This window comes from Erinaceus europaeus, chromosome 6 (genome assembly GCF_950295315.1).
Source record: "Erinaceus europaeus chromosome 6, mEriEur2.1, whole genome shotgun sequence".
In the NCBI taxonomy this organism is placed as follows: domain Eukaryota; kingdom Metazoa; phylum Chordata; class Mammalia; order Eulipotyphla; family Erinaceidae; genus Erinaceus; species Erinaceus europaeus.
This window is the reverse complement of record NC_080167.1, coordinates 14,191,561-14,211,729: the sequence shown is the minus strand read 5'-3', so window position 1 is coordinate 14,211,729 and position 20,169 is coordinate 14,191,561. Positions and strand designations below refer to the sequence as shown.

Below are 20,169 nucleotides of genomic sequence, written 5' to 3'. Positions count from 1 at the left end.
TATCATAATGTTCCTAGTATTATGTAGGATAGTATATTTTAAATACATGTTTAGTTAATTTATGATGATGGATAGACAGTAAAAGAAAGAGAGGAAGAGAGAGAACTAGAGCATCACTCTAGCACATTCCAAGAACAGAACTCAGGATGAGACTCTCTCTCTCTCTGTCTTTTTTAATAAGTAAGTGTATTTTGTAACTCTATTTACCATTCCTTTTTGTTGCCCTTGTTGTTTTATTGTTATAGTTATTGATGTCGTCATTGTTGGATAGGCCAGAGAGAAATGGAGAGAGGAGGGGAAGACAGAGAAGGGGAGAGAAAGACACCTGCAGACCTGCTTCACCGCTTGTGAAGCAACTCCCCTGCAGGTGGGGAGCGGGGGGCTTGAACTGGGATCCTTATACTGGTCCTTGTGCTTTGTGCCACCTGCACTTAATCTGCTGGCTACCGCCCGACTCCCAGGATGAGATTCTTATGGTTGAGTCCAAAGCTGTATCCACTGCACCACCTCGTGGGCCACTTATGATGGTGTATTCATTGTCTACTGTGGAACCAATTTTCTCAAAACTTAGAGCCTTCAAAGAAAAATACGCTTGTTGCTTCATAGTAACAATGCAATTTAGCTGAGTACTTCTGGCTCGAGGTCTCTGAGGTCAAAGTCATTCAGCAGTTAGATTTATACTCTCGTCTAACAAGTTCACTGACAGGGCTGTTGGGAGAGCTCAGGTATTATTCTTGTAGTTGCTGGTTAACCTCATTTCCTCCCCATGCAGTTCATTTGTACACCAATTATCCTCACAACAAGTCAACTTGTAATGGGGAGGGAGCGCATGATGGAAGCAATAGTCTTTAAAGTTCAGTCTCTGAATTGCTATCTTATGACTTTTGCCATTTTCTCCAAAGGGGAAGGACTTGTATAAAGTATGACCATTAGATGCTGGGTGTCACTGGGAGCCATCTTCTAGACTGCCTAACATACAGAGTCCTAGCACCTTAAAATTTGCATGCATATTCACAAATTGCCATCTAGAAAGTTTGTGCAATTTATGTTTTCACCCAAAGTGTATATTTCTTCCATGTAAAGATCAATCTTAAAAAATGTTGACAACTGGGGGCTGGGTGGTAGTGCAGCGAGTTAAGTGCACATGGTGCAAAGCGCATGGACCAGAGTAAGGATCCCAGTTCAAGCCCCTGGCTCCTCACCTGCAGGGGGGTCACTTCACAGGCAGTGAAGCAGGTCTGCAGTGTCTTTTTCTCCCCCTCTGTCTTCCCCTCCTCTCTCAGTTTCTCTCTGTCCTGTCCACCAACAGCAAGGGCAACAAAATGGGAAAAATGGCCTCCAGGAGCAGTGGATTCATAGTGCAGGCACCGAGTCCCAGCAATAACCCTGGAGGCAAAAAAAAAAAAATGTTGACAACCTGATAGATGGTAAAAGGTATATGATTTTCTGTGTTATGTTATTTTTTCTTTTCTCATTAGTTATTTAATATTGATTTACAAAGTTAAAAGATAATAGGGATATAATTCTACACCATTTCCAACACCAGAGTTCTGTGTCCCCATTCCCTCCATTAGAAAATTGTATCTCCCAATACCACAGATAGGGATTAACTATTATTTCTATAACTATCTATTTTTATATATATTTTCCCTTTTTTCCCCCCTGTGGTCCCACCTTCTCTTCCTTTTTTTTAATATTTATTTTATTTATTTTTTCCCTTTTGTTGCCCTTGTTGTTTTATTGTTGTAGTTATTATTGTTGTTGTTGTTGTTGTTGGATAGGACAGAGAGAAATGGAGAGAGGGAGGGGAAGACAGAGAGGAGGAGAGAAAGATAGACACCTGCAGACCTGCTTCACCGCCTGTGAAGCGACTCCCCTGCAGGTGGGGAGCTGGGGTTCGAACCGGGATCCTTATGCCGGTCTTTGTGCTTTGTGCCACCTGCGCTTAGCCGTCTGTACTACAGCCCGACTCCCCTCTTCCTTTTTTTTTTTGCCTCCAGTGTTACTGTTGGGGCTCAGTGCCTGCACTATAGGACAGAGAGTAGGGATTTTAGGGTGGACAGAAGCTTGAAGTCTATTTTAAGTGTGTTCCCAGGGACCCACCACTGTGGTAATTTTTGTTGGGATTCATAGCTAACCTGTAGGTGGACTAAAAATATTGTCTGGGAAGGTGGTGTAAAAGTAGAGCATAGGACTAGAAAGCTAAAGTAGGGTAAACTTGAAGAAATATATAAATACAATTAACTATTTACCACATTGACCTGACCCAGGTTCCATATCTATACATATTTAGCATAGGAGCCTGTATAACCTCCAAGTCCTTGTCAGTCTGTATTCTCAGTCCATGATCAGAGCTGGTAACATTCTAGACTGCACTCATTTCAGGACCAGTTTTCCTCCAGAGGCAGCCTTCCTTTGGAGAGTGGAGGAGTCCTTAGCATTCATAGTGAGGGTATGGTCCTGAAGAAGCCCAGTGTAAAGTATTGATTTTATAAGTAGGGAGTTTGAGCATCATTTTTATAGTAACTAGCAATTTGGCTATTCCTCCTTTTAAAAATTGTACATTTAGAGTGGGGGAGACAGCATAGTGGTTATGCAAAAAGGCTTTCCTGCCTGAGGCTCCAAGGTCTCAGATTCCATCCCCCACACCACCATAAACTAGAGCTGAGCAGTACTCTGGTAAAAATAAATAAATGAATAAATAAATAAATAAATACAATTGTACATTCTTGTTGTTCTCTTTCATATAATTTTATTTTGTATCTTGTACACTTAGTCTTCCCAGGAGAAATTTCCCAGATGAACTTGGCAGATGTCCCTGACATTTTGGCATCTAGAGATACTGCTGAGATAATGTCTAGCATCAGAATAACACCAACATTACAAAAATTCTAAGATCTCTTTTTTTTTCATTTATTTCCCCCTTTTGTTGCCCTTGTTTTTTCATTGTTGTTGTTGTTATTGATGGTGTCGTTAGGACAGAAAGAAATGGAGAGAGGAGGGAAAGACAGAGAGGGGGAAAGACAGACACCTGCAGACCTGCTTCACCACCTGTGAAGCAACTCCCCTGCAGGTGGGGAGCCAGAGGCTGGAACCAGGATCCTTATACCAGTCCTTGCGCTTTGCGCCATGTGCGCTTAACTGGCTGCGCTACCACCCGACCCCCAGCAGCCATTCCCCCTCCCCCCCATTTTATTGGATAAGTCAGAGAGAAATTGAGAGAGGAGGGGGTGAGGGAAAGATAGACACCTGCAGACCTGCTTTGCTGCTTGTGAAGTGACCCCGGGAGGTGTGGGGAGCCAAGGGTTCAAACCAAGATCCTTGTGTAGGTCCTTGCGGTTAGTACTATGCACTTAACCAGGTGCACCACCACCCAGCCCCCAATAGAAATATTTTTTAGGGAGTGGGCGGTAGTGCAGCGGGTTAGCAAGGACCTGCTGTAAGGATCCCATTTCGAGCCCCTGGCTCCCCACCTGCAGGGGAGTCGCTTCACAGGTGCTGAAGCAGGTCTGCAGGTGTCTATTTTTCTCTCCCCCTCTCTGTCTTCCCCTCCTCTCTCTATTTCTCTCTCTCCTATCCAACAACGACATCAATAACAAGAACAATAATAACAACAACAAGGGTAACAAAAGGGAATAAATAAATATTTTTTTAAAAGAAATATTTTTTAAATGGAGCCCATGGGAATAGGAAATAGTTAAGTTGGTAAAGCACACATTTCACCACATGCAAGGACTGGGTTCAAGTCCCTGGCCACCATATAGGAGGAACTTCCCTTTGAGTAAAGGGGAAGTTTCAAGAGCAGTAAAGCAGAGCTGTGGTGTCTCTCCTTTCCTCTATCTTCCTCACAGTCTCTCACCATCTGGAAAAAAAAGGAAAAAAAAAAAAAAGACCATCAGGAGCACTGGAATTGCATAGGCAGGAGTAAAACTTCAGTAAAGTCCTCATGGGTAAAAAAAAAAAAAAAAAAAAATGGCCCTTAGAATGAAAGATCACTGGAATAGCAACATAGCCTTGAAAGCAATACAGGTTTTGAGCCCAGTCCCCACTAAGTTGAAGGAAACATGGGTGCTGTGGTCTCTTTCACTCTCTCTTTCTGTTGCTGTCTTTCCCTCTTTCAAAATTAAAGTAATATAGGTTAATACTCTAAGACCATAACAGGCAAAGAGAATAGATAAACAGGCTGCTGTAACCCCCTAACTGCCTTTCATTGGGTCTCCAGCATAGTTCACTCCACTTTAGGTCAAGTTCATCCCAGCTTTATATTCTACTTTATTTTCTCCCTTAGGAATATAATCCTAAGCCATTGAAAAAAACATATCATGTGACTGGGGAGGTAGTACAGTGGCAGAGCTCAAGACTTCTGTGTAGTTGGGCCCTGGGTGTGATTCCTAGCATTGCATGCACTAGTGCTTCTCTTGTTCTTTCCTGCTTGCTTTCTCTGGTGAATAAACGACTAATTGAATATATATCAGGCAGGGCGCCCTTGTTGTTTAACATTATTTGTGGTTATTGATGTCGTTGTTGTTGGATAGGAGAGAGAGAAATGGAGAGAGGAGGGGAATACAGAGAAGGGGAGAGAAAGATAGACACCTGCAGACCTGCTTCACTGCTTCTGAAGCGAATACCCTGCAGGTGGGGAGCCGGGGCTCGAACCGGGATCCTTACGCCGCCAGTCCTTGCGCTTTGCGCCACATGCCCTTAACCTGCTGCACCACCACCCGACTACCGTTTTTCTCTTCTTATCTGAAAAAGTTAGAGTAGTGAAGTCCTGATGATGACAAAGAAATATATATGTATTTATTTTCTTTCCTTTTTTTTTTGCCTCCATGGTTATCGATTGAGTTTGGCTTGGTGCCTGCACTACAAATCCACTGCTCCTCTGGCCATTTTTTTTTCTTTTGGATAGGACAGAAAGAAATTGAGAGGGAAGGGGAGGGGAGGGAAGATAGAGAGGGAGAGAGAATGATAGACACCTGCAGACATGCTTCACTGCTTGTAAAGCAACCCCTCTGCAGGTGGGGAACCAGGGCCTTGAACCAGGATCCTTGCACGGGTTCTTACACCTTGTACTCTCTTCTCTTTCTCTCCCTCTCCATATATATATACACACATATATATACACATAAATACATATAGATTTATGTGTACATGTGTTTATGTATGCGAGTATGTCATATATATATATATCAGATATAGAAAAACACAGAATTGGGAGTCGGGCAGTAGCACAGCGGGTTAAGTGCAGGTGGCGCAAAGTGCAAGGACCAGCGTAAGGATCCCAGTACAAGCCCCTGACTTCCCACCTGCAGGGGAGTCGCTTCACAGGCAGTGAAGCAGGTCTGCAGGTGTCTTTCTCTCCCCCTCTCTGTTTTCCCCTCCTCTCTCCATTTCTCTCTGTCCTATTCAACAACATCATCAATAACAACAATAACTACAACAATAAAACAACAAGAGCAACAAAAAGTAATAAATAAATAAATATTTAAAAAAAGAAAAACAGAATTAAAGGCATTTTATTCTTTGTGTATGTGGAACTGGGACCTCATGTGTGCATGATTTTACTGATACTTTTAGATACTTTTTATTTTATTATCTTTATTCATTTATTGGATAGAGACAGCCAGAAATTGAGAGGAGGGAGGAGATAAGGAAAGAGAGTGACAGAGAAACACCTGCAGACCGGCTTCACCACTTGTGAAGCTTCGCCCCGCAGATGGGGAATGGGGGCTCGAACGTGGGTCCTTGTGCATTGTAGTATTGCAACATGTGCACTCAACCAGGTGCACCACCACCTGGCTTCTCCTGGGTGCTTTTTTATTCACACACACACACACACACACACACACACACACACACACACACGGAGTGGGGGGAGAGGGAGAGACCTCATAGCACCAGAGTGTCCTGTGATTCTATGATGCTCCCATGTGGTGTCATGGCAAGGCACTGAGCCTTCCCAGTAAGTTCTCTTTCCTGTCCTAAAGAAATTTATTTCTAGTGTTTGGCTTATCCTTCAGTTTTCACATATTTCACTAAAAGTGTTAAATTATTCTCTTGCCCCCCAAATTAAGTTATAGTTTTAAAATATACCCCAAATGTAGCAGCTCGTATAAAAGAAAAAAGAGAGGTCATTTTTGTAAATCCCAAACAACTAGCTTTTTTATCTCCAGATGAAAGATTTGGGTTTCATTTACTAGATTATTTCTTGTCTGCTTGTTTTTCAAATAATACAATATTTTTCATTACATTTTACAGAGTGCTTGCTGAGGCTGTTGTTCTTTTTACATCAAATCAAGAGGAACTTACTCTTGCTGTTACTCCACTGAATGTTTGCTTTAAGAGTTCTAACGAGGAATCAATGGGTAAGGATTATCTCTGTCGTCATGCTTTGATATTACTTCCTGGCTTTCTTGTTTACTCACCAGGCAGTAAATATTAGCAGCATAAAATTTATCTTGTCATCCATCCAAAAAGATCTGTGTACACATATGTTCTTAGCAGCACAATTTGTAATAGCCAAAACCTGGAAGCAACCCAGGTGTCCAACAACAGATGAGTGGCTGAGCAAGTTGTGGTAGATATACATAATGGAATATTATTCAGCTGTAAAAAATGGTGACTTCACTGTTTTCAGCTGATTTTGGATGGACCTTGAAAAATTCATGATAAGTGAAATAAGTCAGAAACAGAAGGATGAATATGGGATGATCTTACTCTCAGGTAGAAGTTGAAAAACAAGATCAGAAAAAAAAAAAACAACAAGTAGAACCTGAAATGGAATTGGTGTATTGCACCAAAGTAAAAGACTCTGGGGTGGGTGGGTGGGGAGAATACAGGTCCACGAAGGATGATAGATGACATAGTGGGGGTTGTATTATTATATGGGAAACTGGGGAATGTTATGCATGTACAAACTATTGTATTTACTGTTGAATGTAAAACATTAATTCCCCAGTAAAGAAATTAAAAAGAATTTATCTTGTCAGCCTGGGAGTTAGTGCAGTAGATAAAGTGTTGAACTCTCAAGCATTATATAACTGAGTTGGATTCACTGCAACACACATGCCAGAGTGATGCTCTGGGTCTCTCTTCTCTCCCTTTTTTTCTCTCACAAATAAATTAATATTAAAACAATTTTTATTCTTGTCTTAAAAAGCAGTAAGATAGAAAAAACTCACCTAATTGAGCACACACATTGCTCTCTGCCTGCGCAGGGGTGGTGTGGGGTGGGGGGAATTCATGAGCTCTGAAGCAGGTCTGCAGGTGTCTGTCTTTCCCTCTCCCTCTCTGTCTCCCTCCCTATCTCATCCTTCTTCTCTCAACTTCTCTTTGTCCTATCAAAGAAAACAGAAAGAAAGAAAACAACAACAGCAAGGAGAGGGATAGCTAGTAGGGGTAGTGCCAACGCTGAGTCCCAGCGATAACCCTGGTGGCAATTTTTTTTAAAAAAAGTTCCTTAAAAGTATAAAAGATCAGGGGGCAGGTGGTAGCACAGCTGGTTAAGTGCTCACATCACAGTGTGCAAGGACCTGGTTCAAGCCCCTGGTCCCTACCTGCAGGGGGAAAGCTTCATAGATCTGCTCTTCATCATTTATCATCTTTCGTGTTTAGATAAGCAGTACACTTGAGATGACCTCATGTGGCACCAGGAAGAGAAATGAGGGCTTCTCACGTGCCTGTACTGCCTAGTGACCTCCGTGGGCTTTGCTTGTTTGTTGCTCTCTGTACTTAAATGGAGCTAGGAAGAGGAAAGAGGGAGAGGAGAGATACCAAAACACTGCTGCACTCTCCATGGCGTTCTCTTGGTCCCGTCCATGGTGCTTTCAAGTGTTACCAGGGATTTAACCCAGGGCTTCAGGCACGTGCCGTAGCCACTGAACTATCTCCCAGCCTCCAAAAATAACTGTACGCGGCCAAGTGGTGGTGCACCAGGTTAAGTGCACATATTACGAAGTGCAAGGGATCCTGGTTCTTTGAGCCCCTGGTTCTCTACCTATAGGGGCGTCACTTTATGAGTGGTGAAGCAGGTCTGCTGATGTCTATCTTCATACGTCTCTCTCTCTCTTCCACTCCCCTCTCAATTTTTCTCTGGGCTACCCAATAAAATGGAAAAAAAATGGTCGCCAGGAGCAGCAGATTCATTGTGCGGGCATGGATCCCCAGTGATAGCTCTTGAGGCAAAATAATAATAATAGAAAATAACTAAATTATAGATGTTAACGATTACAAGTGATAAATAGAGCAGAAAGTGCGACTGTCACCTTTTTAAATATATTCTTTAATTTATTTATTATTAGATAGAGACAGAGAAATTGAGATGGGGAGATAGAGAGGGAAAAAGACAGAGAGATACCTGCAGCCTTACTTCACCATTCATGAAGCTTTCCCCCTGCAGATAGGGACCAGGGGTTTTAACACAGGTCCTGTATTGTGTGCACTTAACCATGTGCACCACTGCCTGGCCCCAGTGACTGTTTCTTAAATTAGCCCTTTCAGGGATTAACCAGAGATAGAATGGAGAAACTAAGGCATAACTAAATTAAGAGTTTGGATATCAAGAATATTTCTTTTTTTAAATTTTATTTATTTATTTTCCCTTTTGCTGCCCTTGTTTTCGTAGTTATTATTGTTGTTATTGATGTCGTCATTATTAGATAGGACAGAGGGAAATGGAGAGAGGAGGGGAAGACAGAGAAGGTGAGAGAAAGATAGACACCTGCAGACCTGCTTCACTGCCTGTGGAGCGAGTCCCTGCAGGTGGAGAGCCGGGGGCTCGAACCGGGATCCTTGCACTGGTCCTTGTGCTTTGCGCCACATGCGCTTAACTCGCTGTGCTTAACCCGCTGCGCTACTGCCCGACTCCCTCTTTTTTTTTTTTTTTAAAAAGATTTTAAAAATATTTATTTATTCTGGGAGTCGGGCTGTAGCGCAGCGGGATAAGCGCAGGTGGCGCAAAGCACAAGGACCGGCATAAGGATCCCGGTTCGAACCCCGGCTCCCCACCTGCAGGGGAGTCGCTTCACAGGCAGTGAAGCAGGTCTGCAGGTGTCTGTCTTTCTCTCCTCCTCTCTGTCTTCCCCTCCTCTCTCCATTTCTCTCTGTCCTATCCAACAACGACAACAACAATAATAACTACAACAATAAAACAACAAGGGCAACAAAAGGGAATAAATAAATAAGTATTAAAAAAATTTTTTTTAAATTATTTATTCCCTTTTGTTGCCCTTGTTTTATTCTTGTAGTTATTATTGTTGTTGTTATTGATGTTGTTGTTGGATAGGACAGAGAGAAATGGAGAGAGGAAGTGAAGACAGAAAGGGGGAGAGAAAGATAGACACCTGCAGATATGCTTCATCGCCTGTGAAGTGACTCCCCTGCAGTGGGGAGCCGGGGGCTTGAACCAGGATCCTTACGCAGGTCCTTGTGCTTTGTGCCCCGTGTGCTTAACTCGCTGCCCTACCACCCGACTCCTTCAAGAATATTTCTGGGAGTCGGGTTGTAGCGCAGCGGGTTAAGCGCAGGTGGCACAAAGCACAAGGACCGGCATAAGGATCCCGGTTCGAACCCCGGCTCCCCACCTGCAGGGGAGTCGCTTCACAGGCGGTGAAGCAGGTCTGCAGGTGTCTATCTTTCTCTCCCCTCTCTGTCTTCCCCTTCTCTCTCCATTTCTCTCTGTCCTATCCAACAACAACATCAATAACAACACAATAATAACTACAACAATAGAACAACAAGAGCAACAAAAGGGAATAAATAAATAAAATAAATATTTAAAAAAAAAGAATATTTCTATGGTCTTCTTGTCACAAGCTCTTTGAAATTCTTTGACCTTGGGGGTCATAGCAGTGATACAAGACAAAGGAAGTATCTGTACTATTTTTTTAAATTATCTGTATTTATTGGATAGAAACAGCCAGAAATTGAGAGGGAAGGAGGAGATAGAGAGACACCTGCATCCCTGCTTCACCACTTGCAAAGCTTTTCCCCTGCAGGTGGGGGCCAGGGGCTCGAATCCGGGTCCTTTTGCACTGTAACATATCACTCAACCAGGTGCGCCACCACCCGGCCCCAGTATTTTAAAGTGAAAAACCAGTAGCACCAGGGCTTAAGTTGGGTCAGGTTATTTTTACAGCGTTTCATTTGTGCCAGGGCTTGTTCTAAATGGTTTGCATTGTGAATTCATTTGATCTTTGTAACAGCCTTGCAGTGTAGGTACTATTATTATTATATTTCCAAATGAAGCAGTGGGAGCACGAGGAAGTGGTGTGCATAGTGTCCCGCAGACAGTGGTGGATTATGAACTAAATGAAGTCAGACTTCAGGGCACAGGCTGTTAGCACTGTGCTATTACTGTCTCTCTCTAGTCTCCTCTCTCATTTCTTTTTGCATTCAGGAGTGCAGGAACTGGGAAATGTATGCTTGACTAGTAAAAGTATCTATTTTTATATTCCATAATGCTGTCTCTGAATAACGATGCTTTTTGTTGTCTCCTGGGACATCACTGGAGCTTGGTGCCTGCCCTATGAACCCACTGCTCCTCTTGACCTTTTTTCCCATTTTTATTGGATCAGACAGAGAGAAATTGAGAGAGGAGGGGAGATAGAGAGGTATAGAGAAAGATAGACACCTGTAGACCTGCTTTGCCACTTGTGAAGTGTCTCCCCTGCAGGTGGGGAGCTGGGGGCTCGAACTGAACCAGGATCCTTGCGTGGGTCCTTGCGCTTAGTAATATGTGCCTCAACTGAGTGCATCATTGCCTGGCCCCATGAAACCTTTTAGTGACCAGGAGACGCTGTCCCTGGTAAGTAGTTTTCTGATGAATAGTTTTGGTTGACTGGGGATGCAACTGTTTAATTTTATGATCAAACTTACTGTATGCTAGCTTTCTGGGAATGGTAAGAGTCTTTTTTGAGATTTTTTAAAAAAATTATTTATTCCCTTTTTGTTGCCCTTGTTATTTTATTGTTGTAGTTATTATTGTTGTCTGTCTTCGTTGTTGGATAGGACAGAGAAATGGAGAGAGGAGGGGAAGACAGAGGGGGGAGAGAAAGACACCTGCAGACCTGCTTCACTGCTTGTGAAGTGACTCCCCTGCAGCTGGGAAGCCGAGGGCTCGAACCAGGATCCTTACATCGGTCCTTGTGCTTTGTACCATGTGCGCTTAACCTACTGCGCTACTGCCCGACTCCCGTTGAGATGTGTTTTTAAGGTATTGTTTAGCTCTTTGAAAAATACTGAGGCAGAGTAATAGCTCATGATCCAGGTTCAAGCCTGGCCCCACCACATTGAGGGAAGCTTCTGTGCTGTGGTCTCGGCCTCTCAAAAGAGAGAGAAAGAAAGAGAAAAGGAAAAAATACATACATAGGTCATTGACCTTTTCTTTTTGTACCTACATAAGTTATGTTCATTGAAGTAAATTAAATTTTAATATTTATTTTTATATTTTTATTATTTTATTATTATTTATTTTATTATATTTTTATTATATTTTTATATTTATTTATTTTCCCTTTTGCTGCCCTTGTTGTTTTTTTTATTATTGTTGCAATTGATGTCGTTGTTGTTGGATAGGACAGATAGAAATGGAGAGAGGAGGGGAAGACAGAGAGGGGGGAGAGAAAGATAGACACCTGCAGACCTGCTTCACCGCCTGTGAAGCGACTCCCCTGCAGGTGGGGAGCTGGAAGCTCAAACCTGGATCCTTAGTGAAATACATTAAATTTTAAAATAATAATAATAACTATAAGAAGGCATGAATAAAAAGTCACCTGAAGCAGCCCAGCAGACGGCACAGTGGATAAAATGCTGCACTCAAACATGAGGGTCTGAGTTTGGCTCCTCAATATAATCAGACGTGCCAGAGTGGTTCTCCCTTTCCCTCATAAATAAATAAGTAAATAAAATAAAAAATTTTAAGTCATGTGAAATTTCACTGTTCTGAGATAAGAACGTTCAATAGTTTGTTTGATATAGTTTCTTCTATACTTTAGATCTCACAGCAGAAACTTTGAGTAAAACTATTAAAAGTAGGTGGGTGGGGGGAGAATACAGGTCCAAAAAGGATGACAGAGGACCTAGTGGGGGTTGTATTGTTATGTGGAAAACTGGAAAATGTTATGCATGTACAAACTATTGTATTTACTGTCGAATGTAAAACATTAATTCCCCAATAAAGAAATAAAAAAACTATTAAAAATAATAAATTTACGGGGACCGGGAGGTGGCGCACTGGGTTAAGCGCCCATAGTACGAAGCGCAAGGACCTGTATAAGAATCTGGGTTCGAGCCCCTAGGCTCCCCACATGTAGGGGTCGCTTCACAAGCGGTGAAGGAGGTCAGCAGGTGTCTTTCTCTCTTTCTATCTCTCTTCCCCTCCTCAATTTCTCTCTGTCCTATCCAACAACTCAAAAAAAAAAAAAAAAAGCCACAGGATCAGTGGATTCATAGTGCAGACTACTGAGCCCAGCAATAACCCTAGAAGCAAAAATAAATAAATAAATAAAATGTAAAAAGTGATATATTTACATACATATATACATTATTTTCTAAGTGTGCATACCAAAGTGTTTTTTTTATCTGATAGAGACAAAGATAAAAAGGGAGGGGGGGAAAGAGAGAGAATAAGATAGACACTTTCAGTACTATGTTAAAGGACTGAAGACTTTTTAGTGGTGACAATCTTCCCACCAGAATGCGCCTCTAGATTGATCACTCTCCAGATGAGAAGAGGAAACAGATGAATCACTTGGTATAGAGTCCGAGTTTTCCTTCATGGATGTGAAATGCTCAGAATGCTTTTAAATGTGGATATTTTAATCTACCACTTCTTGTTATACTTTTGTTTTAAACTGTAACAAATACACATGGAACTAATTTCCCCCTTTATTTTCTTATAATATTTACTAGATCTGACCAGTGCTGTGTACAGTGAAATAGTTGTTGGCCCAGATGAGTTTGACTTCTTTCAAATTGGAGTTGACACTGAAATAACATTTTGCTTCAAAGAATTGAAGGTGAACAAAAAGTTGTTTCACATTTAGGTTTTACTTATATTTTTATAAATAAACATTTCAAGTTTTTGTTTCTCTTTCTTTCAGGGAATGCTGATGTTTTCAGAAGCTATACATGCTCCTATATCCATTCATTTTGATTTTCCCGGGAAGTAGGTCTTTAGAGTCTTTTCTGATATTTTTTCTTATTCTTTTGTTATATATCAATAATGAAGCTCTTCAGCTCACTTTGAAATTAATTCACACCTCAATAATTCCTTAATTTTTAGGGTTGGGTGATAGCACATCTGGTTGAGCACACATGTTACAATGCACCAGGACCTGGTTTCAAGCCCCCGTCCTCACCTGCAGGGGGACAACTTTGCAAGTGGTAAACAGGGCTGCAGGTGTCTCTCTCTCTCTCTCTTTTAAAAAGGTTTTGATGATGATCAAGTTCTTATTCCTTTATTTATTACTGGATAAAAAGAAATTGAGAGGGGAGGGGAGGGGAGATAGAGAGGGAAAGAGACAGAGACACCTGCAACTCTGCTTCACCACTTATGAAGCTTTCCCCCTGCAGGTGGGGACTAAGGGTTTGAACCTGGGTCCTTGTCATCTGAAATGTGTTCATTTAACTAGGTGTGCCACCACCTGCCTCCCTTCTCTCTCCCTCTCTATTTCTGACCATCTCTATCCAATAAATAAAGATAATTTAAAAAAAAAATCTCAAAAGAGGGAATCGGGTGGTAGCGCAGCAGGTTAAGCACACGTGGTGCAAAGCGCAAGGACCAGCATAAGGATTCAGGTTCGACCGGCTCTCCACCTGCAGGGGAGTCGCTTCACAGGCAGTGAAGCAGGTCTGCAGGTGTCTCTCTTTTTCTCCCCCTCTCTGTCTTCCCCTCCTCTCTCCACTTCTCTCTGTCCTGTCCAACAACGATGACATCAATAACAACAACAACTACAACAATAAAACAACAAGGGCAACCAGAGGGAATAAATAAATAATTTAAAAAAGAATTCCTTGACTTTACTACCAACTCTTATGAAACTAAAAATTTTGGAAGATGTCATAGTATGGTGTTTTTTTACTGGTAACTTAATTGAGATGGATATTTTATTTATTTATTGTTATTGATACCAGGGTTATTGCTGGGGACCCGTGCCAGCACTATGAATCCACCGCTCCCGCAGCCATCTTTTTCTCTTTTTCTCCTAACTTTTTATTATATAGGACAGAGAGAAATTGAGAGAGGACAGAGATATAGAGAGAGGGAGAGAAAAATAGACACCTACCTGCTTACCACTCGTGAAGTAGACCCCTGGCAGGTGGGGGCTGAGGGGCTCGAACCCAGATCCTTGCTCTTGACAATATGTGCAATTTAATGGGTGTGCCAATGCCCAGCCCCATTTATTTACTTATTTATTTATTTAAGATTTTATTTGTTTATTACTGAGAAAGGTAAGTAGAGAGAAAGAATCAATCTAGTACATGTGCTGCTGGAGACTGAACTGAGAAACGCATGCTTGAGGGTACAATGCTTTTTTTTTTTAAGTTTGACTTTTAAAAAAAAATTTATTTCTTTATTGGGGAATTAATGTTTTACATTCAACAGTAAATACAATAGTTTGTACATGCATAACATTCCCCAGTTTCCCATATAACAATACAACCCCCACTATGTCATCTATCATCCTTCGTGGACCTGTATTCTCCCCACCCACCCACCCCAGAGTCTTTTACTTTGGTGCAATATGCCAATTCCATTTCAGGTTCTACTTGTGTTTTCGTTTCTGGTCTTGTTTTTCAACTTCTGCCTGAGAGTGAGATCATCCCATATTCATCCTTCTGTTTCTGACTTATTTCACTTAACATGAATTTTTCAAGTTCCATCCAAGATCGGCTGAAAATGGTGAAGTCACCATTTTTTACAGCTGAGTAGTATTCCATTGTGTATATCTAGCACAACTTGCTCAGCCACTCATCTGTTGTTGGACACCTGGGTTGCTTCCAGGTTTTGGCTATTACAAATTGTGCTGCCAAGAACATATGTGTACACAGATCTTTTTGGATGGATGTGTTGGGTTCCTTAGGATATATCCCCAGGAGAGGAATTGCAGGATCATAGGGTAGGTCCATTTCTAGCCTTCTGAGAGTTCTCCAGACTGTTCTCCACAGAGGTTGGACCAATTTACATTCCCACCAGCAGTGCAGGAGGGGTCAAAGAGAGGGTCCAATGCTTTATCAACTGCACCGCCTCCCAGACCACAATTTATTTATTTACTTATTTATTAGAATTTGTGAGAGGAAGGAGAGAGAGAGAAAAATCACTAGCCATTGAACCTGAAGCCTCTGGGTCTTCATTTGCAAGTTCTGTGCTCTAACAGGCTGAACTTTTTCCTGGCCCAAAAATGATACATTAAAAAAAATTATTTATTTATTCCCTTTTGTTGCTCTTGTTGTTTTATTGTTGTAGTTGTTATTGTTATTGATGTTATCGTTGTTAGATAGGACAGAGAGAAATGGAGAGAGGAAGGGAAGACAGAGAGGGGGAGAGAAAGATAGAAACCTGCAGACCTGCTTCACTGACTGTGAAGCAACCCCCCTGCAGGTGGGGAGCCGGGGGCTTAAACCGGGTCCTTACACCAGTCCTTGTGCTTTGCGCCACGTGTGCTTAACCCACTGCGCTACCACCCAACTCCCAAGATACATTATTTAATACAGGGAAGATATTTATAAATTTGGCCTAGTGCTGAATAAATAATCTAATTAGGAAAACATACATGGCTGACATAAGTTAAATCTCTATGAAACTGTGATACTTTCCATGATAGTTCAGTATATTTTTAAAGGTTTATTTGTAAAATGGAAAAGAAAGTGGGGGTGGGGTGAGAGAGCCAGAGCATCACTGTGTCATATGCACTGCCAGAGATCCCACGATAGTGAGTCTAGCATTTTTATCCAGTGCATCACCACTCAGGCTGCAGTAGCTTAAGTAGTAAGTATTAAGATTTCCAATGAAAATTGGTTAGAGTAGATAAGTTTTATGAAACTGGACCTGATGGCTTCCTGGAGTAGTTTGAACTATTAAGACTTTGTAAATTTGTGTAAAGTTCTACTTTTCTGTTTTTTCATTTATTTTTACCACTAGGGTTATCACGGGGGCTCTGCATGACCTCACTACTTGCAGCAGCCATTTTTTCTTTCCTCTAAAGAGAGGCTGAGAAACAAAGAGAGACACAGGAGAGAGAGAGAGAGACAAAGGAGAGATCCTGCAACACCATTCCTCTACTCATGAAGCCCCCCAGGTCTTCCCCCACAACTCCCACTGCTGCCTCAGGTATTCCCATGTGGTCTGAGGCTTGAACCCAGGTCCTCTTGAATGGTAACGTGAGCTCTGGGTGAACTACCTGCCTACCTCCTTCTTTCCTGGGTTTGGTTGTTGTTGTTGTTATTTGTTTTGGGTCCTAGAATAAGTATTTTTATTATCTTTATTTATTGGATAGAGACAGCCAGAAATCAAGAGGGAAGGGGTGAGAGAGAGAGAGAGAGAGACAGAGACAGAGAGACACCTGCAACACTGCTTTACCACTTGTGAAGCTTTCTCCCTGCAGGTAGGGACTAGGAGTCCTTGCACATTGTAACATGTGCACTCAACCGGGTGCGCCACCACTCGGCCCCCTAAGCATTATTTTCTAATTTTTCCCTAATGTCTGTTAGAGAACAAACATGACGTTTGCTCTGATTTTGTCTGTTTAGACCTATGGCTTTAAGTATTGATGACATGTTGTTGGAAGCAAACTTTATTTTGGCTACATTAGCTGATGAGCAAAGCAGAGCATCTTCTCCACAGTCGCTGTGTATTTCACAAAAACAAAAAAGGTAAGGCCATGCCTTAATGTCTTTACTGAGTGAAAATAAGTGACTAAAGTCTTGTTACAAAATAATTTAATACCATTAATATAGGAAACAACTGAAATGTAAAACATCAGAAAATTATAAATTCTGACTGGATCAGGGAGAGCTATAGTAAGACTTACCACGGAAGGGGGGTCAGGTGGTGATAGCGCAGCGGGTTAAGTGCAGGTGATACAAAGCCTAAGGACCGGCGTAAGGATCCCGGTTCAAGCCCTTGGCTCCCCCCATCTGCAGGGGAGCGGTGAAGCAGGTCTGCAGGTGTCTGTCTTTCTCTCCCCCTCTCTGTCTTCCCCTCCTCTCTCCATTTCTCTCTGTTCTATACAAAAATGACGACATCAATAATAACTACAACAGTAAAACAACAAGGGCAACAAAAGGGAATATATAAATATTTTAAAAATCTTAAAAACAAAGATTTAACACAGAAATATCACCAATCTTTCATTAGATAGACACTGTTACAGTCTCTTCATATCAAAGCTTAATATGGCTGCCAGTTTATCTTTGTTATTGCCCAAAACTCATTTCCATTTAAAATATTTATTTACTTATTAATAAAAGAGGAAGGGAGAGAGAGAACTAGAACATCATTCTGGCACATGCAATGCCAGGGGTTGAACTCGGGACTTCGTATTGCATTGCCTAGTGTTTTATCCATTGCATCACCTCCTGGGTTGCTCACTTTTTTTTTGCCACCAGGGTTATCGCTGGGGCTCCGTGCCTGCACTACAAATCCACTGCTCCTGGTGGCTATTTCCCCCATTTTGTTGCCCTTGTTGTAGTGGCCTGCCTGCTTGGCAACAAAAGGGAAAAATTTAAAAAAATAAAACATTTTATTTATTTATCACTCTGGTGTTGTATGCTTTACATTGGGTTCTAGTTCTCCCCCGCTGAGAGAATTAGATCAGTCCAGTTAGTTTCGCGGGCCTGCTTGGCCCCGCCCCGAAGGAACCCCGCCAGAGTTTCAGAGTTCGAGAGTAAAAGAGAGTTCCAGGGTTCCTGAGTTCCTGAGTTGCAGAGTAAGAGAGAGTGCTTGCGCTGCTGCAAAGAGACAGCAGAGTTCTGCTTGGTCATTAGTTTGTCTTAGTTTATGAATCGTTGTTCCTGAATAAAGAAATACAGCTTCCCTGCCCAGCCGTTGTCTCCGCATCTCTGTTACCCGCCCGTGAAGCTAGCCCAGCCGACTAGAGCCTACAAATTTTAACAACACTCTGGTACCTGTGCTGCCAGGGATCGAACTCTGGACCTCATGCTTGAGAGTCCAGTGCTTTATCCAGTAGGCCACCTCCCAGGTCATTTCACTTATTTCACTTAGCACAATCAGCTCCAATTCCATTTCCCCCCCCAACAACACAATGTCATCTTTCTTTTTAATTAATTTTTAAAATATTTATTTATTTTCCCTTTTGTTGCCCTTGTTTACAATGTCATATTTTTAAATACCTGAAAAGTATTTCATTGAGTATATATCCACAGATTACTTATCTGGTCATCTGTTAATTGGCATTTGGGTTGATTCCATTTTTTGGCTATTGTGAATAATGCAGCTATGAACATAGAGATGCATATATCCTTTCAAAGGAGTATTTTTGTGTCCTTTGGATATATGCCTAGTAGTGGTATTACAGGATCCTGGGACATTTCCCCCCCTTTTCTCTCTTTCTCCTTTTCTCTTTCCTTTCATCCTTCTTTTTTTTCTTCTTCTTGCATTTTCCCCTCCTTCCCTCCTTCTCTTCCTTTCTAGGATTTTTCATACTCTTTCCCATAGGGGCTGCAACACTTTACAATCTCACCAAAAGTATACCAGAATCAAGAGAGTTTTTAAGTAATCATATACTTAAATCTTAACTTTCAGCAATAAAGCTTCATATCATTGCAATGCGTCACATCTACCAGTAATATCATTTTCTTCTTACGTTGCTCCATTATATAATAGTTAGATTTCGAAGTAAACAGTTCACTCATTTATTGCCTATTAATACTTCAGGTCAGATCTGATGCATGCAGATTCAAAGGCTATTAACAATATAAGCAGCAAGGCCTTGGAGAGTATCCACAGAAGAGCAGCACCCAAAAGGCTTTATCCTGAAGAGAATCTCACTGACATCTCTGCATTGGAAAATGCTGGCAGCCCCATAATGAAAATGGCTAATGGAGACATTACTGAAGTGCCAGAGAGCGGTGTCACCAAAAACTTGGAGGAAGGGTCAGGGCCTCCATATCTCAGGAAGGTAAAAGAAAAATGATGAGACATGTCTACATCTGAGTCAGGAATTTCATCCTTCTCTCTTTGTAATCTCCCTGCCCCAACCCACCCCTGCTACCTTGAAATTTAACTTTCCTACTTAGCCAGTTTGAGATTTACAGAATGTCAATAACAAATAATTAAAGTGTTTGTTTAGCAATTATTTGTAACAAAGAGCATTGAACTGGAGATATGGGTGATTTTTATTATATTCATTCATTTAAAAAAATTTTAAACTCTTTTTTAAAAAAATATTTTATTTAATTATTAATGAGAAAGATAGGAGTAGAGAGAGAAACAGCCAGACATCACTATGGTACATGTGCTGCCAGGGATTGAACTCAGGACCTCATGCTTGAGAGTCTAGTTCCTTAGCCACTGAGCCACCTCCTGGACCACTATTCATTCATTTATTTAATGAGAAGAGAGAAGGACCAGATCACTACTCTGACACATGCAATATCAGGGATCAGATTTGGAAACTCACACCTGCAAGTCCTGGTAGAGGTTGAGAGACACAGAGAGGGAAAGACAGAAAGAAGGGGAGACACCTGTAGCACTGCTCCACCGTTTGTGAAGCTTGACCCCCCGCACATGGGGACTGGGCACTCAAACCCAGGTCCTCACGCATGGTGATGTGTGCTCTCTGTAGGGGCCATCAGCACTTGGCCCAATGCACATCAAATTTAAAATTTTGAAGTTTTGAGTTAAAGTCACTTGTAAAAACAGTACAAATTTCCAGTTATCTTTTTTTTAACATGTTAGGTTAGCAGAGTATGGAATATTTTTTTGAGTCTTGCTTTGTTTTTCTTGACACTTTAGTGGACTGTGCATGAATTTGAATTTCTCTGATAATTTCTGCATGACTAAATTTTGTCTGTGCATTTTTTAGTAAGAATATAACAAACCAGGGGCTGGGTGGTGGCGTAGTGGGTTAAATGCACATAGTACAAAGTTCAAAGGACCCTTGTAAAGATCTTGGCTCCAGCCCCCAGCTTCCCACCTGCAGTGGAGTT

At 41.6% G+C, this 20,169-nt stretch overlaps 1 protein-coding gene across 3 annotated transcripts in view; it reads left to right on the top strand.

The window, feature by feature from the left end:
• The window catches only part of RAD9B (RAD9 checkpoint clamp component B), a 40,874-nt gene that overhangs the window by 16,732 nt on the left and 3,973 nt on the right, over positions 1 to 20,169 (top strand). For all 3 annotated transcript variants that reach the window (XM_060193098.1, XM_060193099.1, XM_016190556.2), the window contains 5 exons: positions 6,259 to 6,365; positions 12,910 to 13,016; positions 13,101 to 13,165; positions 16,750 to 16,872; positions 18,896 to 19,139. In XM_060193098.1, the coding sequence (XP_060049081.1) occupies positions 6,259 to 6,365; positions 12,910 to 13,016; positions 13,101 to 13,165; positions 16,750 to 16,872; positions 18,896 to 19,139 (646 nt within the window). The remainder of the gene's footprint in view (positions 1 to 6,258; positions 6,366 to 12,909; positions 13,017 to 13,100; positions 13,166 to 16,749; positions 16,873 to 18,895; positions 19,140 to 20,169) is intronic.